At 37.9% G+C, this 27,310-nt stretch overlaps 1 protein-coding gene across 3 annotated transcripts in view; it reads right to left on the bottom strand.

The window, feature by feature from the left end:
* Window positions 1-27,310, bottom strand: part of AMOT (angiomotin) — a 116,555-nt gene that overhangs the window by 14,344 nt on the left and 74,901 nt on the right. For all 3 annotated transcript variants that reach the window (XM_033119389.1, XM_033119368.1, XM_033119378.1), the window contains 2 exons: window positions 16,431-16,580; window positions 15,488-15,678 (listed from right to left, as the gene is read on the bottom strand). In XM_033119389.1, the coding sequence (XP_032975280.1) occupies window positions 15,488-15,678; window positions 16,431-16,580 (341 nt within the window). The remainder of the gene's footprint in view (window positions 1-15,487; window positions 15,679-16,430; window positions 16,581-27,310) is intronic.

Genomic DNA, 27,310 nt, shown 5'->3' with positions numbered 1-27,310 from the left:
TTTGCTTTCAGAACTAAACAGACAGCCTTTCAAAAGCTTCTGGTTTTTGGATCATGGCCAGGCAATAGGAAGATATTTATATTTCCACTTTACATTATTTATATTACATATAAGGTATTATATATTTCCACCTTATTCTCAGGTCAGTAATGAAATGGAAAAAGCTAGACTTTAAAGGAAGTCAGAGTATGTATTAAATAGCTATTGCAACAAATGAATAGTAGTAACTACACCCAAGTGCTAGACACAAACTATAGACATGTCAACAGGTAGGGCACATGAGGTGAGTAAGAAGCAGGGACTTTGAGTCAGCGTCATGTGATTTCTATCTAACCTTCATCTGAAACATTCTACTGTCAAACCACTGAGTATCTCCCAACTAAGTGACTCTTTTCTTGCCAGAGTCCCAACTGCATGAGAGACCATCATGTTCCATCTGAAAGTGTCTCAGGCCATAGACTCAAAGACTAATAAGGAGAAAAGTTGTGTGTATGTATGTGTGTGTATGTGTGTGTGTGATAGAGCGAGTGAGAGAGAAAGAGAGAAGAAGAAGAAGAAAATAAAGAAGAGTCTAGTCCATGGACAAGGCTCATGTCTAAACAGTACAAGTCAAAGAAATACGGAAATCTTTAATCCTGCTGATAAGTGAGGTCATACATCTTCCTTTAGTTCATTTACAACTAGTGATAGAGAAAACAGGGAAAGGAATGAAGAAAACTGGAACTTATTTGAGTAACTTGGAGGGAAAGAAAAAGATTAGGAAGAATATTGATGTAATTATATTGCTCTTAAAGGAAATGAGACAATAGGCTGGGAAAACAATGAACTGGCACTGCTTCATTATATTTCCTATGAGAAAAAGCATCTGTGGGAGAACTCCAAGCATATTTTCTGCTGGCAGCTAGCTGTGTTCCCTTAGCTTAGAGATTGTAACCAGTGCAGATGGGAGTAAAGGAGCAGTGGAATGAAGAGGCAGAAAGTTGGGAAATATTGGTGTGCTACTCCAACAATACTCTTTCCCAAAATGCTTGCACCTTACATGCAAGGCTGAAACAATTTATTTGAATAGTGAAATAATTGGAGAGTAAGAAGGGGAAGGACTACAATGGCTGTCATCATTTGCTAAATTCAAAATATTTTAGCATCTCAGAATTCTACACTTCCTCTAGTGCAGTTTACTTGCTTGTAATCCTACTTGGAATGGTCCCTGTGTGCCAAAGTACCCACGAGAAAGTGGTATTGTGTATTGTTGAGAGCATGGGCTCAGACTATAGAACACATCAGGGTCAAAACGCAGCTTTCCCAAGTACACTGCTACTAACAAACTCTATGAGCTTAGAAGTCAGTTAACTTTTCTGAGCCTCAGTCTCCTCATATGCAAAATGTAAAAAAAAAAATAATAATTGTACCTATATCTCACGACGTTTTAGGGAATAAAATTAAAGTATGCATGTAAAACACATAGAGCCATGTGGTAATTCCATTCTTAACTTTTTGAGGAACCTCCATACTGTTTTCCATAGTGACTGTACCAATTTACATTCCCACCAACAGTGTATGAGTGTTCCTTTTTCTCCACAGCCTATTCAACACTTGTTATTTGTCATGTTGATGATAGCTATTCTAACAGATGTGAGGTGATAACCCATTGTGGTTTTGAATTGCATTACCCAAATAGCTAGTGAAGTTGAGCAGTTTTTCATATATCTGTTGGCCATTTGTGTGTCTTCTTGGGAGAAGTGTCTATTCAGGTTCTCTGCCCATTTTTTAACTGTATTGTCTGTCTTTTTGATGTTGAGTATATGGGTTCCTTATATATTTTGGATATTAGCCCCTTATTGGAGGCGTTGTTTGCAAATATCTTCCATTTGGTTGGTTGCCTCTTTGTTTTTTTGTTTCTTTGTTTTTTCTTTTCATTTTTTTATTAGTTTCAGGTGCAAAAAAACAATGCAATAGTTAGACATTTATCATTTATATCCCTCACACAGTGACAACTTCCCTCCCCCCATCCACTACCCCTCTGACATCGCACACAGCCATTACATTTCCACTGTCTCTATTCCTAATGCTGTACTCCACTTCTTGTAAATATATATATATATATATATATATATATATATATATATATATATATACATAAAACTATAGTTGACATTCATTATTGTTCGGCTTCAGCTTCAGGCATACAGTGCAGGGATCAGGCATCTACATCATCCCTGAGGTAGTTTCCCCAATGAGACAAGTGTCCTTCGGGTACTCTACAAAATCTTTATAACATTATTGATTACATTCCCCAAATTGACTTTCGTTTTCCCGTGGCAATCTTGTGGTTACCGACAGTGCTTTCTAATCCCCTCACCTTTCTCCTTATCCCCACCCCCCCATCTAGCTACCCTCAGTTTTTTATCTATGTCTCTGAGACTGTTTCTGATTAGTTCATTCATTTATTCTTTTCTTTAGATTACACATATCAGTGAGATCATATGGTATTTGCCTTTGTCTGACTTATTTCACTTAACATAATGTTCTCTAGGTCCATCCATGTTGGTGCAAATGGTAATGTTTCCTTCTTCTTTATGGCTGTGTAATAAATACTCCATTGTATAAATGTACCACAGTTTCTTAATCCAGTCGTCTACTGATGGGCATTTCGGTTGTTTCCATGTCTTGGCTATTGTGAATAGTGCTGCAATAAGCATAGCGGTGCACAAATTTTTTTGAATTAGAGATTTGGATTTCTCTAGATAGATACCTAGGAGTGGAATTGTTGGGTCATTTTCAGATTTTCAGATTTTTGAGATACCTCCATACAGTTTTCCATAGAGGCTGCACCAATCTGCAACCCCACCAACAGTGCCCAAGGTTTCCCTTTGCTCCACATTCTCCACAACAAGCCAGGACTTGTTGTTTTTTGATTCTGATGACAGCCGTTTTGACTGGGGTGAGGTGGTATCTTATTGTGGTTTTTATGCCTCTTTGTTTATTGATGGTTTATTTTGTTGTGCAGAAACTTTTTAATTTGATATAGTCCCATTCATTTATTTTTGCTTTTACTTCCCTTGACTTTGAGGTCAAATTCATGAAATCTCCTTTGAACTCAAGGTTTGATAGGTGATTGGATGAAGAAGATGTGATACATATATACAAGGAAACATTACTTGGTCATAAGAAAAGATCAAGTACTGCTATTTGCAACAACATGAATGGATATTTACACTATCATGCTAAGCGAAATAAGTCAGACAGAAAAAGTCAAGAACCATATGACTTCATTCATATGTGGGATATAAAACTGAAAGCAACAAAGGAAGAAGACAAACAAACAAAGAAACACAAACTCATAGGCACAGACAACAGTTGAGAAGTTACCAGAGGGTAAGAACTGATTTTGGGTGGTGAATACACAATGCAATATACAGATGATGTATTACAGAACCGTACACTTGAAACCTATATAATTTTACTAACCAATGTCACCCAATAAATTCAATTAAAAATAATATAATAAAATAATCTAATTCTTTAAAGAAACATAGTACCAGACACAGGATTGGAGATACACAGTAAAAACACTCAACAAATGTATCTATTGTTAGGAGAGAAAAGCATAGGTAGAAGAGAAAAACATTCAAGAGACTTGATAGAATTCCATATCTTGGTATCACCCTGGAGGCATTCCTGCAGTGCAGAATTCCAGTGTGATGGCTGAAGCTTCAGAGCCAGGCCTCTCTAAAAAGTGTATGGTAGAGACATCATCAAAATGGCGGCGTGAGGTGAGCCTCTGTAAAGCTCCTCTGGAATTTACAACGAATCAAACAACAATAACTCCACAAAGGACTCAATACACAGCACACAGGCAAGATAAAGAGGCCCACTACTGAATTCACCGAAAGGTGGGCGAATCGTGCGAGCGGGGAAGGAGGGAAGGGAGAAATGCGGAGACAGAGCCGCGCGGGCGGGCGCAGGACGCAGACCTAGCTCAGTGCTCTAAGATCGCTGCATTCCGGTAATACCTCAGCTGTGGAGAGGGAAGAACTCAGTCTGCTAGGGCTCCGCTTATGGCCCACAGGGCCTACAGGGCTGAAGGGCAGCATATAACAGGGCTGAATCCAAGGCTCACGGCAGAGACCTCGGAGTAATGACTGAGGGAAGAAGGCTGAAAACGGTGGTTTAAGCCCTCATTGCCGAGCAGAGAACAGAAGCCTTAGGCACTGAGACAAGCTGCCCCCTCCCTCCCCTCCCAGAGCTCGCTCCGCCCCTACCTGGCCGGTGCTAGAAGCGGAACAGTAGCACTGTCAGATCAAAACAACAGAATAGTTGCTGTTCTAAGAACTGTGGACCGCAGACACAGATTCGCAGCCCGGCTGGTTACGGCAGAAGAGAGGGAGCTGTGGAAGCGGAACCGCTGCGGTAGTGGTCGCCACCATTGCTCTGGGCCACCTATCACAAACTCACCCCGCTCCTGGCCACACCTATCTGGGCGGATCTCTGCAGGAGTAAACAGAACTGCTGAAACATATGGGCTCTGAATCTGGTGCAGGAAGAACTTTGGAACTTCAAAAGCTCTCCGCATACCCACACGGACACTGTGCCCTGTAACCCAAGCAAACTATTAACAGAGGAGAAACCCGTCTCCGAGGGAATCCCCCCATTGTGTGAGAAGCTGGAATAGTGAAGAGAAAACATAGCACTACCGTGTGAGAGAAATAAAAGGCTGCAGTCGGAGAGAAAATAAAACATTCTACCAAAAAGTACTGGAAAACAAAAGACCTCTTCCTATCAACCTGTTGCAGAAACCACTCCTATAGATGTCTAGGAAGAGAAATAATAAATCAGTAATTGCCAGGGATAACCAAGGCAACAAGACAGCTCAGAAAGAAAGTGAAAAGTCTCCAGAACAGGAACTTAAAGATATGGAAATATGTGATTTAAACGACAGAGAATTCAAGATTGCAGTTCTGAAAAAACTCAACAAGATGCAAGAAAACACAGAAAGGCAGTTTAATGAACTCAGAAACAAAATCAAAGAACAACATGAGCATTTTACAAAACAAATTGAAACTTTAAAAAAGAACCAAAGAGAATCTCCAGAGATTAAGAACTCAATAGAAGAAATCAAAAATGAAATAACCAGCTGAGTTAGTACAGTTGACCAAATGGAGGAAAGAATCAGTGACATCAAAGACAGAAACCTGGAAATTACCCAGATGGAAGAAGAAAGAGACTTGAGACTTAAAATAAATGAAAGAACTCTAGAAGAACTTTCTGACTCCATCAGAAAGAGCAATATAAGAATAATGGGCATACCAGAAGGAGAAGAAAGAGAGAAGGGAACAGAGAAGATATTCAAACAAATTGTGGATGAGAACTTCCCAAACAACTGGACAGAACTGGATCATTCAAATCCAAGAAGCAAATAGAACACCTAATTACCTCAATCCCAACAGGCCTTCTCCAAGGCACATTGTATTGAAGCTGTCTAAAATCAACGACAAAGAAAGAATCCTCAAGGCAGCCAGGGAAAAGAAGACGGTAACCTACAAAGGAAAGCCCATTAGATTATCATAAGATTTTTCAGCAGAAACTCTACAAGCCAGGAGGGAGTGGAAACAAATACTCAAACTATTGAAAGAGAGAAATTATGAGCCAAGAATAATATATCCAGCAAAGATATCCTTTAGATATGAAGGAGGAATAAAGACCTTTCCAGACATAAAGAAGCTGAGGGAATTTTCTAATACACGACCTGCACTACAAGAAATACCAAAGGAGGCTATTCGACCACCATCAACAGGGACAATTTGTGGCAACCAAAACATAAAAAGGGGGAGATTAAAGGCCTGAACTGGAATATGGGAATGGAGAAAGTAAGCATCCTAAAGAAAATGGAATACACTAAATATCAAACTTTCTTTTACATAAACTTAAGGGTAAGCAGTGAAGAAAAATCCAGAACTGAAATATATACTCTAATCTAAGAAGAAACAGAGGGAACATCATAGAATACCACCATACAGAAATAATAGACAACAACAAAAAGGCAAAGAAACAATGGAGACACAGTCTTACCAGAAAACTAAACAGAGAATGACAGGAAATCCTCACATATCAATAATCACCTTAAATGAAAATTGACTGAACTCACCAATAAAAAGGCACAGAGTAGCAGATTGGATCAAAAAACTAAACCCAACCACATGCTGTCTCCAAGAGACACATCTCAGCTACAAGGACAAGCATAGACTCAAAGTAAAAGGGTGGAAATTGACACTCCAAGCAAATGGTACCCAGAGAAAATCAGGTGTAGCCATAATGATATCAGATGAAACAGACTTCAGCGTGAAAAAGATAACAGGAGACAAAGATGGACATTTCATAATGGTAAAGGGGACTATACAACAAGAAGACATAAAAGTCATCAATATTTATGCCCCCAATCAGGGAGCACTGAAATATACCAAGTAACTACTAACAGAACTAAAGGGAGAAATTGACCAAAACACAATTATACTAGGGGACCTAAATACATCACTGACAGCTATGGATAGATCATCCAAACAGAAAATAAATAACGAAATAGCAGCCCTAAATGACACATTAGATGAAATGGACATAATAGACATATATAGAGCACTTCATCCTAAAACAGCAGACTATACGTTCTTTTCTAGTGTACATGGAACATTCCCTAGGATAGACCATATATTGGGACATAAAATCAGCCTCAGCAAATTTAAGACGATAGAAATCATACCAAGCATATTCTCTGATCACAAGTCTTTGAAATTGGATATCAACTGCAAAAAGAAAGCAGGAAAAAAAACAAATACATGGAGATTAAACAACATACTTTTAAAGAACCACTGGGTCAAAGAAGAAATTAGAGGAGAGATCAAAAGATACATAGAAACAAATGACAATGAAAATACATCCTACCAAAATTTTTGGGATGCAGCGAAAGCAGTTTTAAGAGGGAAATTATATCATTACAAGCCGATCTCAAGAAACAAGAAAAATCCCAAATAAATAACCTCATGTTATACCTTAAAGAACTAGAAAAAGAAGAACAAGTAAATCCCGAGGTCAGTAGAAGAAAGGAAATAACAAAAATCAGAGCAGAACTAAATGAACTAGAGAACAAAAAGATAATAGAAAAAATTAATGTGACAAAGAGCTGGTTCTTTGAAAAGATTAACAAAATTGACAAACCCTTGGCTAGACTCACTGAGATAAAAAGAGAGAAGACACTAATTAACAATTTCAGAAATGAAAAACGGGAAGTTATCAGGGACACCACAGAAATGCAAAGGATCATCCAAGTCCTATGAAGGACTATATGCCACCAAATTCAATAACCTAGAAGAAATGGACAAGTTCTTAGAAGCATATAGCCTTCCAAGGCTGAACCATGAAGAACTGGAAAATCTAAACAGACCTATCACCAGTAATGAAATTGAATCAGTCATCCAAAACCTTCCCAAAAGCAAAAGTCCGGTACCATATGGCTTCACTAGTGAATTCTACGAAACCTTCAAAGAGCAATCCTGCTCAAACTCTTCCAAAAAATTGAAGAAGAGACAGTACTTCCTAACTCATTTTATGAGGCCAACATTACCCTGATACCAAAACCTGGTAAGGACAACACAAAAAAAAAAAACTACAGACCAATATCTCTGATGAATCCAGATGCAAAAATCCTAAACAAAATTCTAGCAAATCGAATACAACAATTGATTAAAAAGATCATTCATCACGCCCAAGTGGGGTTCATACCCGGGGCACAAGTGTGGTTCAACATCCGCAAATCAATCAATGTGATACATCACATAAACAAAATAAAGGACAAAAATCATATGATTATATCAATTGGTTCATCCCCGGGGCACAAGGATGGTTCAACATCCGCAAATCAATCAATGTGATACATCACATAAACAAAATAAAGGACAAAAATCATATGATTATATCAATTGATGCAGAAAAAGCATTTGATAAGATACAACATCCATTTATGATTAAAACACTTAATAAAATAGGTATAGAAGGAAAATGCCTTAACATAATAAAGGCCATATATGACAAGCCCTCAGCTAATCTCATAATTAATGGTGAAAAACTGAAGCCCATTGCTATATGTTCAGGAACACAACAGGGCTATCCCCTACCACCTCTGCTTTTCAACATAGTGTTGGAAGTCCTTGCCAGAGCAATCAGGCAAGAGAAAGAAATAAAAGGTGTCCGCATTGGGAATGAAGAAGTTAAATTGTCACTCTTTTCAGATGACAGGATGCTATATATAGAAAACCCTAAAGACTCCACCAAAAAGCTATTAGAAACAATCAACGAATACAGTAAAATTTCCGGCTACAAAATCAACATACAAAAGTCCATTGCATTCCTATACACTAACATTGAAATCTCAGAAAAAGAAATACGAAAAATAATTCCTTTTGCAATTGCAGCAAAAAGAATAAAATACCTAGGAATAAACTTAACCAAGGATGTGAAGGACCTATATGCTGAAAACTATAAGACATTTTTGAAAGAAATTGAAGAAGACACAAAGAAATGGAAAGACATTTCCGTGCTCATGGATTGGAAGAATCAACATAGTTAAAATGGCCATATTACCCAAAGCAATATACAGATTTAATGCAATCCCCATGAAAATCCCAATGACATTTTTTAAAAAGAAATAGAACAAAAAATCATCAGATTTGTTTGGAACCATAAAAGACCCTGAATAGCCAAAGCAATCTTAAAAAACAACAACACTGGAGGTATCACACTCCCTGACTTTAGCTTGTACTACAGAGCTACAATAATCAAAACAGCATGGTATTGGCAGAAAAACAGACACATAGACCAATGGAATAGAAGTGAGAATACAGAAATAAATTCACATAAATATAGACAGATAATTTTTGACAAAGAAGCTAAAAACATACAATGGAGGAAAGACAGCCTCTTCAATAAATGGTGCTGGGAGAATTGGAAAGCCACGTGCAAAAGAATGAAACTGGGTTTCTGTCACCATGTACCAAAATTAATTCAAAATGGATCAAAGACTTAAGCATAAGACCTGACACAATAAACTTCATAGAAGAAAACATAGGTAATAAACTTATTGACCTTGGGTTCAAAAAGTATTTTATGAATTTGACTCCAAAGGCAATGGAAATAAAAGCTAAAATAAACGAATGGGACTATATGAAACTTAAAAGCTTCTGCACAGCAAAAGAAACCATCGACAATATAAAGAGGCAATCAACTCAATGGGAGAAGATTTTTGCAAACAGTGCCTCCGATAAGGGGCTAATATCCAAAATATACAAGGAACTCATGGAACTCAACAACAAAAAAACAAACAACCCAATTGAAAAATGGGCAGAGGACCTGAAGAGACATTTCTCCAAAGAAGACATACAAATGGCAAATAGACACATGAAGAAATGCTCAACATCACTAATCATCAGAGAAATGAAAATAAAAACCACAACGAGATATCACCTCACCTCAGTCAGAATGGCTGTCATCAGCAAGACAAATAGTAACAAGTGTTGGAGAGGCTGTGGAGAAAAAGGAACCCTCATACACTGTTGGTGGGAATGCAGACTGGTGCAACCGTTATGGAAGGCAGTGTGGAGGTTCCTCAAAAAATTACGAATAGAATTGCAACATGACCTGCCAACTTGCAGTACTGTGAGATGATCCTTAAGTACCTCAGTGGAGACATGCTGGACTTGAAAATACAACCTGTAAACCCCAAAACCTATACCCCTGAATTTGACATCCTGCATCTCAAATTCTTAAGTAAACAATTTCTGGCAACTATCTATCCCTCTATTCATCTTCTTTCTCCTTCCTTTCTTCGACAAAGTAATCCCCATCATTTTACTTACATTGCTTTCTAGAATGTCACCCATGACCTCCTAATTAAAAGAGCTAAAGGCTTTTTAAACTTCAGGTCCATCTTTTCATATTGGTAGCACCCTTTTGTTTATTTAATATATGAATTCAACCACGAATAGAACACTGTGTTTCAATTACTGGGAGGCTGTAGAGTGGCTAGACATGTGTAATACTAGTCACTGTCTATAGGAAACTTGTAAGGGGAGACAAAAATGTAAATGATTAACGATTACAGAAATGGACTTTAACAGGCATTAAAAATTTTTAGAGCTTTCAAGATGAATGAAATGATCCCAGCTGTGTGTTAGGAAGATAGCATTATCTTTTGCTGAAACGTGACGGAGGGATTAGAGGAGCATATAATAGAATCGGACAGACCAGTCAGAAAGGTTATATTCCCAGAAAGGTAATAATCCCAACAAAAGATAATGAAAACAAGAACCAGTGATGTGGCAAGGGAAATGGAAACAGACTACAGAAGGCAGACTTGCTAGAACTTGGAGACTGTTTAAATGTGTGTGTTGGAGGGAGGGAAGAATGAATGAGAACTTTGTTGTTTCTAATTTAAATGACTAGAAAAGACAGCATACTGCTCATTTTCTGAGATAGGAAACAATGGAGAGTTTCCAAAAAACACTATAATGGGTTTTGATTTTAGGTACATTGGAGTTAAAGTCTTATAAATAGCCATATGACAATGTCCAACAAGTTGCTGAGCATTCTAACTTTAATCTTGGAGATGTCAGAGTTACTATTTGAAGCTATAGTACAGAACAAGATAACTAAGATAGAATGCAAAATGAGAAGAAAGCCAAGGATGGACACTGAGAAAGGCCTACAATGAAGGAAAAGGTAGACAAGTGTAATGTGTGTGACCAGGTTCCACCTCCTGCTTTTCCTTTTTTCCTTCTTTCCCAGATTTACTTTACCTAAATGAAACATTGCACATTCTGAAAAAGGAAACAACCGGATTTAATAAATGTAAACCTATAAATTACATGGTTGATCAGGTATTTTATTTTATCCTTTTGCTGATCTTCAAAAATAAATTCACCATTTGTGAGCTGAAACTAAAAATCTGCAGTGCCAAATCACTTCTTCTGGGCTTGAACTCTACTGTGTAATAATTTTCCTCATCTATATTAAGCATCTGGGGGGAATCTCTAGAGACACAATAATATGCATAATCACAATATAGGCCCTATTATTGTGATTATTTATAATATTTCTAAATGACTAAACCTCAAATAGTAACTCTTAAACAGGCAATAATACCTATTTCATCATCTTTGAAATTGTATCTGGGAGGCAGCAGATTACAGTGGTTAAGGTGTCAAAAATGTAGATTTGATTCCCAGTTCTTCCAGCTCTTAGTATGGAATCTTGGGCAAACTAAACTGTGCCTCAGTTTCCTTATCTATAGAATCAATAATAGTACTTATCTGAAAGAATTAGTGTGAGGATGAGCAATAATTGTAAAGTGGTTAGAAGAGTAACTTGTACAGTAAACACTACATGTGATTTCTCGCATGAACATCTTTCCCTTTGCTAAGAGGTATTTCATAGTATCAGTGTTAGAAGGGCTATAAATAGATCACCTAATACGTCTTGTCACCTGAGGAAAGACAGTTGTTTATTCTTCTGTTAAAAATCTGTATTTTATTATTCACAAAGCCAAACACTGGAAACAATCCAAATATCCATTATCATGTGAATGTATGAATAACTGGTAAATCCATATCATAGAACACTACTCAGTAATAAAAAGAAATAAACCATTGATATATGCATGAACTTGGATGAATCTCAAAATAATTATGCTGAGTGAAAAAAGTCAAACAAAAAAAGTACATACTATATGGCTCCTTTTATATGACATTCTAAAAAAGGCAAAGTTATAATGACAAAAAACAAATTAGTTGTTGTCTGGGGTTAGGCATGAGAGGAAGGGATCAAGTTAAAGGGGCACAAAGACAATTTAGAATGTGTTTGCTATCTTGATTGTGGTGGTGGCTACATAATTATATACACTTACTAACATTCATCAAACCATACACTTAAAGTAGGTGTTTTTAAATATGTAAATAATACCTTAATTGAAAAAAAATTTTACAAATACCATTGATACCATCCAAACCACATGTCCTAACTGTGCAACCTGTAATTTACCTATGAGCTATTATGTTGGAAATATATTAAGTTTCAGATACCAGCAGAATACATAGAAACCAAGCAGGACATTAAAATGGGCACTAGATTTAGGAATTTCAATTATAGAGTTAAAAGTCATCTCCTTCCTCATTTCATTCTTTTTTTCTCCTTCCTTTTTTCTTTCCTTCCTTCCTTACTCAAATATGTGTTGGGCACATTCTATCCTGGGCATGTAAAAATTATTTTGGAAGAAAATAGAAAACCGTATAAAGCTTCTACCATAAAAAGAGACAGAGCAGAACTTTCACCAATACCTATATTTAGGGTGGGAGGAGGGAGAGTGAAACCACTGAACAGAAAAGGAATAGCAGGAGATGTTGAAAGGGAAGGCAGAAGCTCCCACAGGTTCTGAAACAAAGTTTTCTGAATGTTACCTTACAAATTTGAAATCTCCTAAAGAAAAAAAGGAGGAAAAGGAAACCAATTTCCATGGCAGAGCATTAAGAGGCACTATCTTTGGAAACATAGAATAATTCCAGAAATAGAGGGGTCTGGAGGAATCACCTAGTCCAATTCTCTCTTTGTATAGTAATTTAAATACATACCTCAATCTCTCAGTCTCTCCCATGGGTTGGATTAATAGGCATGCAAAAGTTACACAGTCCAGATACGGAACATTTGCCTGAGCAACTATCTCAAGTTGATAAGCATGCACATTTTATTGAAAACAGTGACTACATGGAAACTTTCTAACTGGAGATTTAAAGGAATTTGGTTTAAATTAAATCTACCTTTCTGTTTTGTGTGTTCATTCATTTTGTTCTTTAGATTCCACATATAAATGAAATCATATGGTATTTGTCTTTCTCTGTCTGACTTATTTCATGTAGCATAATACCCTCTAGGTCCACCAATGTAGTTGCAAATGGTTAAGATTTCATTCTTTTTTATGGCCGAATAATATTCTATTGTATATAATGGAACACCTCTTCTTTATGTAATCATCTATCAATGGGCACTTATGTTGCTTCTGTATCTTGGCTATTGTAAATACGCTGCAATGGACATAGGGGTGCATCTATCTTTTCAAATTAGTGTTTTGGATTTCTTTGGATAAATACCCAGAAGTGAAACTTCTTGTCATAATGTAGTTCTATTTTTAAATTACAAACAGGGTTACCAGATCGGAGGGGGGTTGGGAGACTGGGTAAAAAGTTGAAGGGATTAAGAAGTACAAATTGATAGTTACGAAACAGTCATGGGCATGTAAAGTATAGCACAAGAAATATAGTCAATAATATTGTAATAACTATGTATGATGCCAGGTGGATACTAGACAAATTAGGGGATCACTTCATAAATTATATAAATGTCTAATCACTATGCTGTACACCTGAAACTAATATAAAATAATATTGAATGTCAACTGCAACTGAAAAATAAAAATTAAGTTAAAAATTAATTAATTAAATATACCTTGTGGGAACCAACAGATTCCGGAAAGAAATCCATTTGAAGGGGGGTTCCCCCAATACTCAAAACTTTCCAGGGAGAAAGGCAGGGGGTTCATTTATTTATACCAGGTCCCAGTGACAACCTCCTCACTTTCCTGCATCTTGACCTGGAGTCTATTCTGAAGTCAATTTCAGCAGTGAACCTCCCAGTACCAAGAACCCTGGCTTCCCAACACTTTCTCACACTGCACACCTTCATGAGCCACATCTTTCTAAGTTTCTTCCCAAAGACGACAAAACTACCTTGCATTTCCTTTTCACTGTTCGGGTTTCCTGAATAAGTTCTGAACAACTGTTGCACACAGGTGTTTTTGTGGAAGCTATTAGCTTAAATTAGAATTAATTCTATTTCTAATCTACCTGCAAACTTCTTGAACATCTTTTAGCACAAATGGGATTTCTGTGCACTGTATTACTATACTAACATATACGGAGCACATTGCCCTCAGAAAACAAAGGCAGGTAAGATTAAACCCATGAGGGCCTCAAAATCAAGACACAGGTGACTTTAATCTATTTAATAAGGTTTATATGGGATATATGGAGAAACATTAAGATGTCTTCCTAGAGAATTGGGAGTAGGTTCACAAACTACCAGTTCATCTCTTAAGCACTGACCTCCTTCTAATTTGGCATGAGAAGGACTTGAAACCAAACGTATCCCCCACCCCCTCCACACACACAACCCAGCCCAAAGTCTGCCAAGCGCTTCCAGACTCTGCCAGCTCACGGTATTTAGGATAATGCTAAAAACAGTACTGTGGTTCTTAATAAGTTTCTGGATAGAAACCTAGCTGGGTGCAGTATGCTACAGTCAACCTTAGATACCCAAAGCCAGACCAAGGCTGTCTATATCCCCATAACCTCTGTCATCTCCTGATTTGAATTTAGTTTTTGTCATTGTTTCTTTCTTTCCCAACTGATGATAATGAACAGCAGTGAGACAAACTGGATAAGAGCACTATTTCCTACAAAGATCAATAATTAATGTTTATAATGTAAAAAGTGGAACAAATAAGAAGCAAAAAGTTTTAAAAATCCTCCTGCTGCTTTCTCTCCCTTACCAAATGGAATGTGACTACTTACATGAGATTCACTCATGGACAGAGAATGTAGCCTTCAAATATAGACCTTCTCAAAGGGCAGGGATCAATTCATGTTCAGCACAGCCTTTGGTATATCTTGGATGTGCCAGAGCTATCAAATGGGCAGCCACTCCTGAGTGACATTTAGTTTCTGAGTGGCATTTCTCTGGAGAGGCTTTCACTCCTACATATGTGGCTAAAAGAAACTGGCAAAGTAGGTATGCAAACATTCAGTTGATCCCATCTGCGATTGTTCTGGCTCTTGAGGAAAGCTGAACTACAGATGCCAATAAGTTTATAAGTAACTTTCATTTTCAAATCCCTGCCCCTCTGCCCCCACAGTCATTCAGTCCCTGCATAACCAATAAAAGAAAACACACTTAAGTAGAAACTGCAGTGGGGGGGGGCAGAAGAAAAAAAAACTGAGAGTTGCTAGATGGGCAGGGGGGGTGTGGGGGTAAGGGGTAAGGTGAGGGGATTAGAAAACAATCAGTAACCACAAGATGGCCACGGGGTTTTGAAAATTAATCTGGGGAACGTAATTTAGTGGTTACCAGAGGGTAAGGGGGGTGGGGGGTGGGAGATGAGGGTAAGGGGGATCAAATATATGGTGATGGAAGGAGAACTGACTCTGGGTGGTGAACACACAATGTAATTTATAGGTGATGTGATACAGAATTGTACACCTGAAATCTATGTAATTTTACTAACAATTGTCACCCCAATAAATTAAAAAAAAAAACACTGGAAAATCTATTAATCAGTCACCTTTTCTCTCTGCCCCCCATGCCTTTCAAGGAGTGACTCTACTAGCCAAGTACTTACCTCTGAGCAGCTACAGTTGCAGCAGCATCCAGAGCAAAATGTCTCATTACATTCTCCTCTAAATACTTCTGTTCCCACTTAGTCATATCAGCTTCCAGAGCCAGGATCCTTTCCTCCTTCTCACGAAGGAGTTCCATCAGTGCTACAGCATTGTATTCTGAAACATTGGTGGGCTGAGAGTTGCCCTGGCGCTGTTGGGAGAGATGCCAAGATCCCTCAGATTAGTGAGAGAAGAAGCATCGTAGCTGAGTCCAATTTGAAGAGCTCCTATGTTTGGAAAGGATTACTGCCCAAGCCACTTCAGTTTGAATTCTGATTCCAAAGCAAAAGGGAATTCAGACTTCCTCCTAAGGCCGCAAGACTTCCTATCTTTGGCTTGAATATGATTCCCTTGATCAGGAAAGAAGCTTGCCATATTAAATTGCCATGCTGCTCAAAAAGTGGATCAATGATTTAAAAACCACCATCCCTGCCTGCCAGCATGGCACACAATAGACTTGGGAATTAAAAATCTAGGATTTGGTTTCTACCTTGCTCCTAACTTGACATGTGACTTTTCAGTGAGTCAGGCATCCTCTTCTGGGTCTTGATTTTCTTATCATCTAAAAATGGGAAGGGGTATGGCCAGATGATTTCAAAGACCATTTCGAATGCTAAAATGATTAGGAGTCTATATGCATAGCATCTTCACTTCTTATTGGGTCTACTGTTTCTGGGGTTCCTATGAAAAATAAAAGGTGCAAGATAATAGGCATTAAGGATTTAGCTGGGATAGGAAGCTAAAGATGCAGCATTCATCATTACAATTGGGAGGCACTCTGGAGTAAGACCAGGTGAGGCAAAAATCCTAAAGATGAGCAAAAGTGTGGTTTTTGTCTTCATGTAAAACACCAAGTGAAAAGTAAGCAGTCAGGAATACTTATTTTCTTTAAGGTCTCCAAACCTGTTGAATTCTGAGGGTTTCCAGTTCTCTCTCCAGTCGTGTCCGGAGACGGTGCTCCAGCTGCTCACGTTTTTCACATGCTGCCTGGAGCTGTACAAGAGCCTGCTGCATCTTCTCCACCTTATCTACATATACCTGCTTCTTTTTCAGCTGAAAAACCAGAGTCGCAAGATGAAAGGAAAGAGAACAACAGGTCAGTTATGCAGCCCCCAAATCCAGCCCTCTGTTTAGATCTCTTTGTGTCCAGCTCCAAAAGAAAAAGAATGGCAAGAAGATTCTTCATGAGTAGCAGGCTGCCTTGTATTTATCATACAGAAAATGTGACAAAGAATAGGAATTAGGAGACCCTTTTTAACCTCTTCCTCCTTCCCTATCTCTATGTCTTCCCCAAGTCTATTCCCACCAGCAGAGTCTAAGACAAACTCTACTGAAGGAAGTAATAGTAGATGGCAAGCTCTTAAGAGTCCTATTTATAGATTTCCTCACCTCTGCTCTTCTTTACTCTAAACTGGAATATTCTGGGGAAAAGTGTATCTTACTTTGGCTATTATAGTAGAGACTTGCTTACAAAATAGTAAACTACAGAACAACAAGCATGGAAAATCACCTGAAATCTAGCTGAAAAGATAACTAAGGATATACAGAAGAAACCATCTCGAGAGTGGTAGGATAGGTAGAGAAGCAGAACGGGCTGGTCCCATACCTATATGTGGTGGTTAAAAATCGGGAGTGCTATCTCAGCTGTGTAGGTCCCCCTTGAGGAGTGAGGCATCCCAGCCCCATATTAGACTCCCTAGCCCAGGGTTCCAGTGCCAGGAAGCGAAGTCCCCATAGCTCCTGGCTGTGAAAACCACCAGCAATTGTGGCCGAGTGAGATGGAGGGCTGCTGGAGTCACACATGTTACTCTTAAAGGGCCTGTGCACGGACTCACTCACTAACAGATTCGCTTGCTCTGAGTGCCAGCACCAGGGCAGCAGCTTGAAAGGTGCCGAAGACATATGGGAAGGAGCTGAGTTGTCTGTCTTCAGGCAAGGGCTGGAGGAGCAGATTTCTCCCAGACAGAAATGCTGGCAGAAGCCATTGTTCCTTTGTTGAGCTGTCCCCTCTGCTCAGCATGCAGACACATATCTGAATCTCCATCAACCTGGCTAACACCTTTCCTCAGGCTTGATGATTCCCTAAGACCATACCCCACCCAACTTTCAGGCACACCCAAGCCTCTTCCGGTATTTTTTCCATACAAAAGACCTGTCTTGGCTCATGCTGCAGATTTTTCTAAAATCTCTCAAAGCTTCACAAACCCCAAGCAAGCAGCATCTGGTCTCAATGTACCCTGTACCTCTTGGTAAGCAGCCCCAAGCCCGGCACTAGTGGCAGCTGGTCTCAGTTCGTGGCTTGGCCTCTTGAGGTATGTCAAAGCCCAGGGCGGGTGGCTACCATCTGTGGATTGCTTTGGGGCTTTTACCAGGTAGCCCCAGGCAGGACACAGGCTGCAAAAGAAGTTGGTCTGTGGTAGGGCCACTCCCAGGAGGCCTCAGGGCTGGCATGCCTGATCGCTGGCTTCAGACTCAGTCGGAGCACCACCCAGCTGCCTCTGCACATGACAAACCCAAGACGTAAACTGGGAAGGCACCAGAGTGCTGTTAAAATAAATCCTGCTCCATAGGGTCAGCCCCTGCACAACAGTTCCTCCACTGGAGTCATGGCCAATCCTCACAAACAATCATCCCAAGGTTCAATCCCTTCCACTGAGGTGCAAACAGCAACCAAGGCTCAAATACAATAGACGGAAACACACAAGCCACCCAAGTGAAACACCTAAAGTACCAGCTCAGGTGATCAGGGAGACTGTGACAATGAACCCCACAGGACACCTATTACATGAGGCTACTCTACTAAGACCGGGTGACAGAGCAGCCCTACCTAATACAGAGAAACAAACACAAGCAGGCAGCCAAAATGGGGAGACAAAGAAACGTGTCCCAAATGAAAGAGCAGAACAAAACTGCAGAAAAAGAACTAAACAAAATGGAGACAGTCTACCATATGCAGTGTTCAAAGCACTGGTTATAAGGATGCTCAATGATCTCAGGGAGAACTTCCACAAAGAAATAGGAAACACAAAAATGGAGATAGGAACCATAAAAAAGGGAACCAGTCAGAAATGAAGAGTACAGTAACTGAAACAAAGAATAAGTCAGAGGGAATCAACAGTACATTAGATGAACCAGAGGATCAAATCAGCAATTTAGAAGTTAAGGAAGTAGAAAGTACCCAATCAGAACAGCAAAAAGAAAAAAAAGAATCCAAAAAATTGAGGACAGTTTAAGAGGCCTCTAGGACAACATCAAGTGTACCAACATTTGCATCATAGGGATACCAGAAGGAGAAGAGAAGGAGCAAGGAATTGAGAACCAATCTGAAGATATAATGACTGAAAACTTCCCTAACCTGGTAAAGGAAATGGGCCTACAAGCCTGGGAAGCACAGAGAATCCCAAACAATGAAGCCAAACAGGCCCACACCAAGAGGATAAAGACAAAGAGGGAATCTTAAAAGCAGCAAGAGAAAAGCAGTTAGTTACCTACAAAGGAGGTCCCATACGACCTCCTTTTTCTCAACAAAAACTTTGCAGGCCAGAAGGGATTGGCACAAAATATTTAAAGTGACACAAACAAAGGACGTACACCCAAAATTACTCTACCCAGCAAAGCTATCATTTAGATAAAGAGCTTCTCATATAGGAAAAAGCTAAAGGAGTTCCTCACTACCAAATCAGTATTACAAGGAATGTTAAAGGGACTTCTTAAGACCAAAAAAAAAAAAAAATCAACAATATAAATAATAAAATGGCAATAACTACATATCTATCAACAATTACTTTCAATGTAAGTGGATTAAATGTTCCAATCAAAAGATAGGGTGGCTGAATGGATAAGAAAACAAGACCCTTCTATATGCTGCCTACAAGAGACTCACTTCAGATCGAAAGACACACAGATTGAAAGTAAAGGGATGGAAAAAAGATATTTCATCAAAATGCAAACAAACAACAATCTGGGATAGCCATACTTATACCAAACAAAATAGACTTTAAAACAACGGCTATAACAAGAGACAAAGAAGGACCTGGTAATCCCACTTCTGGGTTTTAATCCAAAGAAACCCAAAACATTACTTCGAAGGGACATGTGCATCCATATGTTCATTGCAGCATTATTTACAAAAACAAAGATATGGAGGCAACCTGGGTGTCCATCAATGGATGAATGGATAAAGAAGAGGTGGTACATATATACAATGGAATATTACTCAGTCACAAAAAAATGAAATCTTGCCATCTGCAACAACATGGATGGACCTAGAAGACAATATTGTGCTGAGTGGAGTAAGTCAGAAAGAGACAGACAAATGACATATGATTTCACTTACATGTAGACGCTGCAGAACAAAACAGACAAACAAACAAACAAACAAAAAACAACTATAGATAAAAATAACATTTTGATAGTTTCCAGCTGGGAGGAGCTTTGGGGAGGTGCGTGAAAATGGAGAAGGGGTTCAGTACAAATTGGTAGTTACAAAATATTTATGGGGATGTAAAGTATAACATAAGGAATACAGTCAATACTATTGTAATAACATTGTATGGTGTCAAATGGGTACTAGATTTATAGAGGTGATCACTTTATAAGTTATATAAATGTCTAATCACTATGTTGTACAACTGGAGCACATATAGAATTGTACATCAACTGTAATTAAAAAAAACTATTTTGACCTTTTGATTACTATTTTTGTGTGTATATGTTTTTTTTTACCCAAATAAAAATACTGCTTTTGGTGTTATTTGTTTTTATCTTAGAAACATACTTTATAGACTTTAATCAAATGAATAAATATTTCTTAAAATATGATTTTATTTTTTTGAGGTAGTTTTTTATTTGCCATATTTAGGCATCATTGCTTGACAAAGATTGTCAACCACCAATGCCATTTTTCTTTTCTTTTTTAAATTTTTATTAAAATTTTTTGGTGGTATCGGTTAGTAAAATTATATACGTTTCAAGTGCACATTTCTGTAATACATCATCTATATATTGCACTGTGTGTTCACCACCCAGAGTCAGTACTTTGTTGACATTTCCTTTCATTCCACAGCCTAATTCAATCTAAACTTATAAACCAGATGAGGTGAGTTATAAATCTAGATGTTTTTATCTATTAGACCTGTTTCGAAGAAATAAAACAAACAAACAAAAACCATCATTTTCTTTGTCTCAATAAGCTTAAACCTTTCTTTCCTTGGATATGTGACTATTTATTTGTAACAACACTGACTAGGGCAATGAAGACTTTTAGGCCACAGATGCTTCTGCCTTCCTATTTGCTATGATTCGAATAATTTGAGAGCAGGAAATATCCTCTATCCTTCACTTTCTGGGTTCTATAATCCTCATGAGCTATTTAAATTTGGATGCATTTATTTGTGAATTGCTTTGAAAACCCTAGGGGAGCAGTGCAATATTAATGCCAAGAGTGTTAACTATAATTACTGAGGCTTACAGCAGTTATACTTAAAGGCAATTACAGTTAGATAACACACAGTTCTTGCCTTGATCACAAAGTACTTCAATGTAAGCTCAGAGAACTGAAAAATAAGTAGTCCAGGGCTAGCTAGGTCATTTTCTTCATTTTCTGCCTTTCTTGAGAATGGAAACGTCAATATCTTAGCGAAAGCATCCCAGTCAGAAGTCACTGAACCAAACCTATGGAAGGGAAAAACAATGAAGGTCCAGAGACTTTTCTGAGTTTGTTGAAGATAGGCATGCAAATAAGACAACTTCCACAAAGCAGGTCAAGAAAAATCCCATTATTCTTTGCCACTGGGATGATTTCCACCAGGTACCAGGACCTCTGTTGCTGTCATAATTCTCTGAACTCCTTGATAAGAAGAGTGCAGCTCACCCATAAACACTATGATCACCTACTAAATGCTTAATCCCTGGGTAAGCAAGGATTTTGAAGACAACTCTTGGTTGTTACTAATGCATGACCCTACACATGCAATCAACAAAGTCACCTATCTTCTAAGTTGCATAGTCTATGTTTTCTAGATCTCATCTATATGTAGAAAGATTCCTCTTCCTAGATGTTACATGCTTTATTTTTATGTTCATCATAATAAATCCCTCTTTTACCTGCCTGTCCTCTATAAACTCCTGTGCTAAATTCCTCAAATATTAGAACAGTAATTAAAACATCCTAGGTTCCCAACTTCACCTTCCAATGCCATCAGTGATGTCAACGGTTCCTTCTTAGGTAAAGAGAGAGGTTGTATAGTAAAATGGTAACGGTCATGAGCTTTAGTGGTTTCACAGTGCCCAAGTCCAAATCTTGGCTCTCCTATCACTAGGCATGCAAACTTAGACAAGCGACTTAATCTCCCTGAGCTTTCATTTACTCATTTATCAATAACATGGAGATGATAACATGATATACCTCTATAAGAATCAAATGAGATAACATATGAAGTCCTTAGTAGAGTATCTGGTACAAAAATTACTCAGTTGTTTTTCTTTTTTAAAAAAAAATGTTTATGCCAAGTTACAAATGCTCTAGTCCTCTCAACTTTGAACATTCACTCCAGATAGCCTTGGCATGGTTCTCATTATCTCAGTAACTCTAATTATCACATCAATGTCTAACTAAGATATTAAAAAGAAAGCTCTTTTCCCCAGAAAGACATTATATCTATCTATCTATCTATCTATCTATCTATCTATCTATCTATCTATCTATCTATCTATCTATCTATCATCTATATATGGCACCAGGCCTCAAACGTTTCATGCAATAGAGCTTCAGATATCTTTATAGGGCAAGGTCCTTCAATGGAGATATAATTAAAAGCAAGCAATAAGTAGCTGCCAGGACACCATATTCTCTCAAAATGACATTATTTAGCGGTACTTCCACTGCATTAGAAATAGTTTATCTATGATCAAAGGTACTGTTTAATTAAAGACTCTTAGGCAGAGCTAATTCCCCAATACATACACACACGAGTACGTACATGTACACACACACACACACACACACACACACACACACACAAACAACATAACACACATACATTCTCACAAACACACATCAGAAATTTCTATTGGACAGCAAAATGAAAGGTAAAGGAACAAGGTGGCAATCAGGAAACCTGGCTTCTAGTCCTATGTCTGCTCTTAATGGTAATTTGCTTCCCTGCTCTCAGCCTCAGAGTCCCCATTTGTAAAAAATAAGGGGGGGTATTAGGAGTCAGCAAACCAAAACAGTAAGCAATGGGCCAAATCCAGCCATGCTCATTCATTTACATATTGCCTATGGCTGTCTTCCTGCTATAATGGAAGAGTTGAGCAGTTGCAGTTGCAAAATAAACTGTATGGTCCATAAAACCGAAAATATTTACTATCTGGTCCTTTACAAATAAACTGCCAGCCCCTGGACTGATTTTCAAACTGTGTTCCAGAGTCCTAGAAGTCTGCTGAGTGCTTCAGAGGCCACTATCATGGGTAAGTTTATCACATGGCTCCTCTTATATAAGTTTTATATATTAGGGTACTATATAAAACTTCATTTCAAAAAATATTGCTACACCTTAGAATATACGAAGATAGATAGATGATAGATAGATATTCATTCTTGTGTGTTGTCTGTCTTCCCTAGAGAACAGGCCTCCCATCTTACCTCAGTTCATCGTATTTTCACACTTGACACTTCAGCATGGTTATATAACTTAAGATTCCTAAGGACCCCATGGTATTTCACCCCTCATTGCCCCTTTGGATATGGCATTCTATTTCTTAGGAATACCAGTGCACTAGGCTTTAAGAAGGTATAACAACAAGAACAACAATAACACTGGACTAGACAAAAGATCTCAGATGTTCTCTAACAGTCTTTCAATTCATAAATACTTTGTGAATGTAAGCTTCCCCTTTTTACCTTCAACACTGACCAATAAATAAGAGGGCTAGGCAAAATGGGATCCTAGAATTCCATATAGGGACAATCGCAGAGGTAATAACAAAATGAAAACCCTGCCTTAGTTTATGTGTAGGTACATGCATGCAAGAGACAGAACATACAATGTGTGTAGTCTCCATAGGATCTCTGATGACATATTTTTCTATGTCTTCAGTATTCAAAGAACTAAAAGTTCACTTGAAAAATCCCCACAGCCAACGTAGTAGCTCAGGTCTAGAGATGAATACCCATGGGCCCCTAGAATAAGCCAAGTAAATCCCTCAGATTCCCTTCAGATATTCAGTAAATGGAGAAAGTTATTCATTTGTTCAAGTTTTATCAAATGCCAATTTTCAAAAACTTGTCAAAGCCCCCTTTTTCTTGCTTTTCGTAAATCTATCCTTTTCTAATGAGGTTCCTTAAATCACTCTCACTTTTTTTTTCATTTTTCTTCTTCATTTTCAATTACAGTTGACGTTCAATATTATTCATTATTTTATATTAGTTTCAGTTGTACAGCATAGTGGTTGTACACACAGATGTACATACATAGATGTAGATGTAGATATGGATATAGATATAGATATAGAAAGTTCTGTGTGTGTATACAATTAAGTTTGCAAACTCATCTTAGAAAAAGTGCTACATTCCTCATTGCTGAATATCACTATGGTCATCTCTGAAATCCTCTCCTTGGGAAGCTATGTACCAATGTGAGTGACTTGTCCAACCTTCAAAGCAATTTTGGAACTCCTTCTCTGGAATGGCCATCAGAGCTGTCATCATATTACCCTTAATGTCCTGAATGTCATCAAAATGTCTTCCTTTCAATATTTCCTTTATCTTTGGGTAAAGAAAGAAATCATCGGGGGCCAGTAAAGGTGAGTAGGGAGGCTGTTCCAATACAGTTATTTGTTTGCTGGCTAAAACTCCCTCACAGACAGTGCCATGTGAGCTGGTGCATTGTCACAATGCAAGAGCCATGAATTGTTGGTGAAAACTTCATGCCGTCTAACATTTTATTTTTTAATTTATTGAGGTGACAATTGTTTGTAAAATTAAACAGATTTCAGGTGTACAATTCTGTATTACATCATCTATAAATCCCACTGTATGTTCACAACCCGGAGTCAATTCTCCTTCCATCACCATATATTTGATCCCCTTACGCTCATCTCACACCCCCCCATCCTCCTTACCCTCTGATAACCACTAAACTATTGTCTGAGTCTATGAGTTCTTGTTTCTCATTTGTTTGTCTTGTACTTTTGTTGTTTTTGGTTTATATACCATATATCAGTGAAATCATATGGTTCTCTGCTTTTTCTGTCTGACTTATATCGCTTAGCATTATACTCTCAAGATCAATCCATGTTGTCACAAATGTTCCTATATCATCTTTTCTTACCGCCAAATAATATTCCATTTTGAATATATATACCACAACTACTTTATCCATTCATCTATCGAAGGATATTTTGATAGTTTCCACATCCTGGCCACCGTAAACAAAGCTGCAATGAACATTGGAGCACACGTGCCTTTATGTGTAGATATTTTCAGATTTTTGGGGAAGATACCCAGGAGAGGGATTGCTGGGTCATACGGTAATTCTATTCGTAATTCTTTGAGGAATCTCCACAATGTCTTCCATAATGGCTGCACCAGTCTGCATTCCCACCAACAGTGTATGAGGGTTCCTTTTTCTCCACAGCCTCTCCAACAACTTGTTACTATTTGTCTTGTTGATGATAACCATTCTGACTTCGGTGAGGTGATATCTCATTGTGGTTTTTATTTGCATTTCTCTGATGATTAGTGATGTTGAGTATTTTCTCATAGGTCTATTTGCCATTTGTATGTCTTCTTTGGAGAAATGTCTCTTCAGGTCCTCTGCCCATTTTTCAATTGGGTTGTTTGTTTTTTTGTTGTTGAGTTTCATGAGTTCCTTGTATGTTTTGGATATTAGCCCCTTATTGGAGGCACGGTTTGCAAAACTCTTCTCCCATACTTTTGAATGCCTCTTTATTTTGTCGATGGTTTCTTTTGCTGTGTAGAAGCTTTTAAGTTTTATATAGTCCCATTCGTTTATTTTAGCTTTTACTTCCATTGCCTTTGGAGTCAAATTCATAAAACGCTCTTTGAACCCAAGGTCCATAAGTTTAGTACCTATGTTTTCTTCTATGCAGCTTATTGTGTCAGGTCTTATGCTTAAGTCTTTGATCCATTTTGAATTAATTTTGGTACATGGTGACAGATAGCAGTCCAGTTTCATTCTTTTGCACGTGGCTTTCCAATTCTCCCAGCACCATTTATTGAAGAGGCTGTCTTTCCTTCATCATATGTTTTTAGCTTCCTTGTCAAAAATTATCTGTCCATATTTATGTGGTTTTATTTCTGGGTTCTCAATTCTATTCCACTGGTCTATATGTCTGTTTTTCTGCCAATATCATTCTGTTTTGATTATTGTAGCCCTGTAGTACAAGCTAAAGTCAGGGAGTGTGATACCTCCAGTATTGTTCTTTTTTCTTAAAATTGCTTTGGCTATTCGAGGTCTTTTGTGGTTCGAAACAAATATGATGATTTTTTGTTCTATTTCTTTCAAAAATGCCATTGGGATTTTGATGGGGATTGCATTAAATCTGTATATTGCTTTGGGTATTATAGCCATTTTAACTACGTTGATTCTTCCAATCCATGAGCACGGAATGTCTTTCCATTTCTTTTTGTCTTCTTCAATTTCTTTCAAAAATGTCTTATAGTTTTCAGCATATTGGTCCTTCACATCCTTGGTTAAGTTTATTCCTAGGTATTTTATTCTTTTTGCTGCAGTTGCAAAAGGAATTGTTTTTATATTTCTTTTTCTGAGATTTCATTGTTAGTATATAGGAATGCAATGGACTTTTGTACGTTGATTTTGTAGCCAGCAACTTTACCATATTCGTTGATTGTTTCTAAAAGGTTTTTGGTGGAGTCTTTAGGGGTTTCTATATATAGCATCATGTCATCTGCAAAGAGTAATAATTTAACTTCTTCATTCCCAATGTGGACGCCTTTTATTTCTTTCTCTTGCCTGATTGCTCTGAAAAGGACTTCCAGCACTATATTGAAAAGCAGAGGTGATAGGGGACAGCCCTGTTGTGTTCCTGAACGTAGAGCAACGGGCTTCAGTTTTTCACCATTAATTATGAGATTAGCTGAGGGCTTGTCATATATGGTCTTTATTATGTTCAGGTATTTTCCTTCTACAACTATTTTATTAAGAGTTTAATCATAAATGGATGTTGTATCTTGTCAAATGCTTTTTCTGCATCAATTGATATAATCATATGATTTTTGTCCTTTATTTTGTTTATGTGATGTATCACAATCATGGATTTGCCGATGTTGAACCATCCTTGTGCCCCGGGGATGAACCCCACTTGGTCGTGATGAATGATCTTTTTAATCCATTGTTGTATTCGATTTGCTAGAATTTTGTTTAGGATTTTTGCATCTATATTCATCACAGATATTCGTCTGTAGCTTTCTTTTTTTGTCTTGTCCCTACCAGGTTTTGGTATCAGGGTAATGTTGGCCTCACAAATTGAGTTAGGGAGTTCTGTCTCTTCTTCAATTTTTTGGAAGAGTTTGAGCAGGATTGGTATTAGATCCTCTTTGAAGGTTTGGTAGAATTCACTAGTGATGACATCTGGTCCCGGACTTTTGCTTTTGGGAGGTTTTCGGTGATTGATTCAATTTCATTACTGGTGATCAGTCTGTTTAGATTTTCCCTTTCTTCATGGTTCAGCCTTGGAAGGCTATATGTTTCTAAGAACTTATCCATTTCTTGTAGGTTATTGAATTTGGTGGCATATAG

This window comes from Rhinolophus ferrumequinum, chromosome X (genome assembly GCF_004115265.2).
Source record: "Rhinolophus ferrumequinum isolate MPI-CBG mRhiFer1 chromosome X, mRhiFer1_v1.p, whole genome shotgun sequence".
Classification (NCBI taxonomy): domain Eukaryota; kingdom Metazoa; phylum Chordata; class Mammalia; order Chiroptera; family Rhinolophidae; genus Rhinolophus; species Rhinolophus ferrumequinum.
Note: the sequence above shows the minus strand (reverse complement) of the source record. Positions and strands in the feature narration are given on the sequence as shown.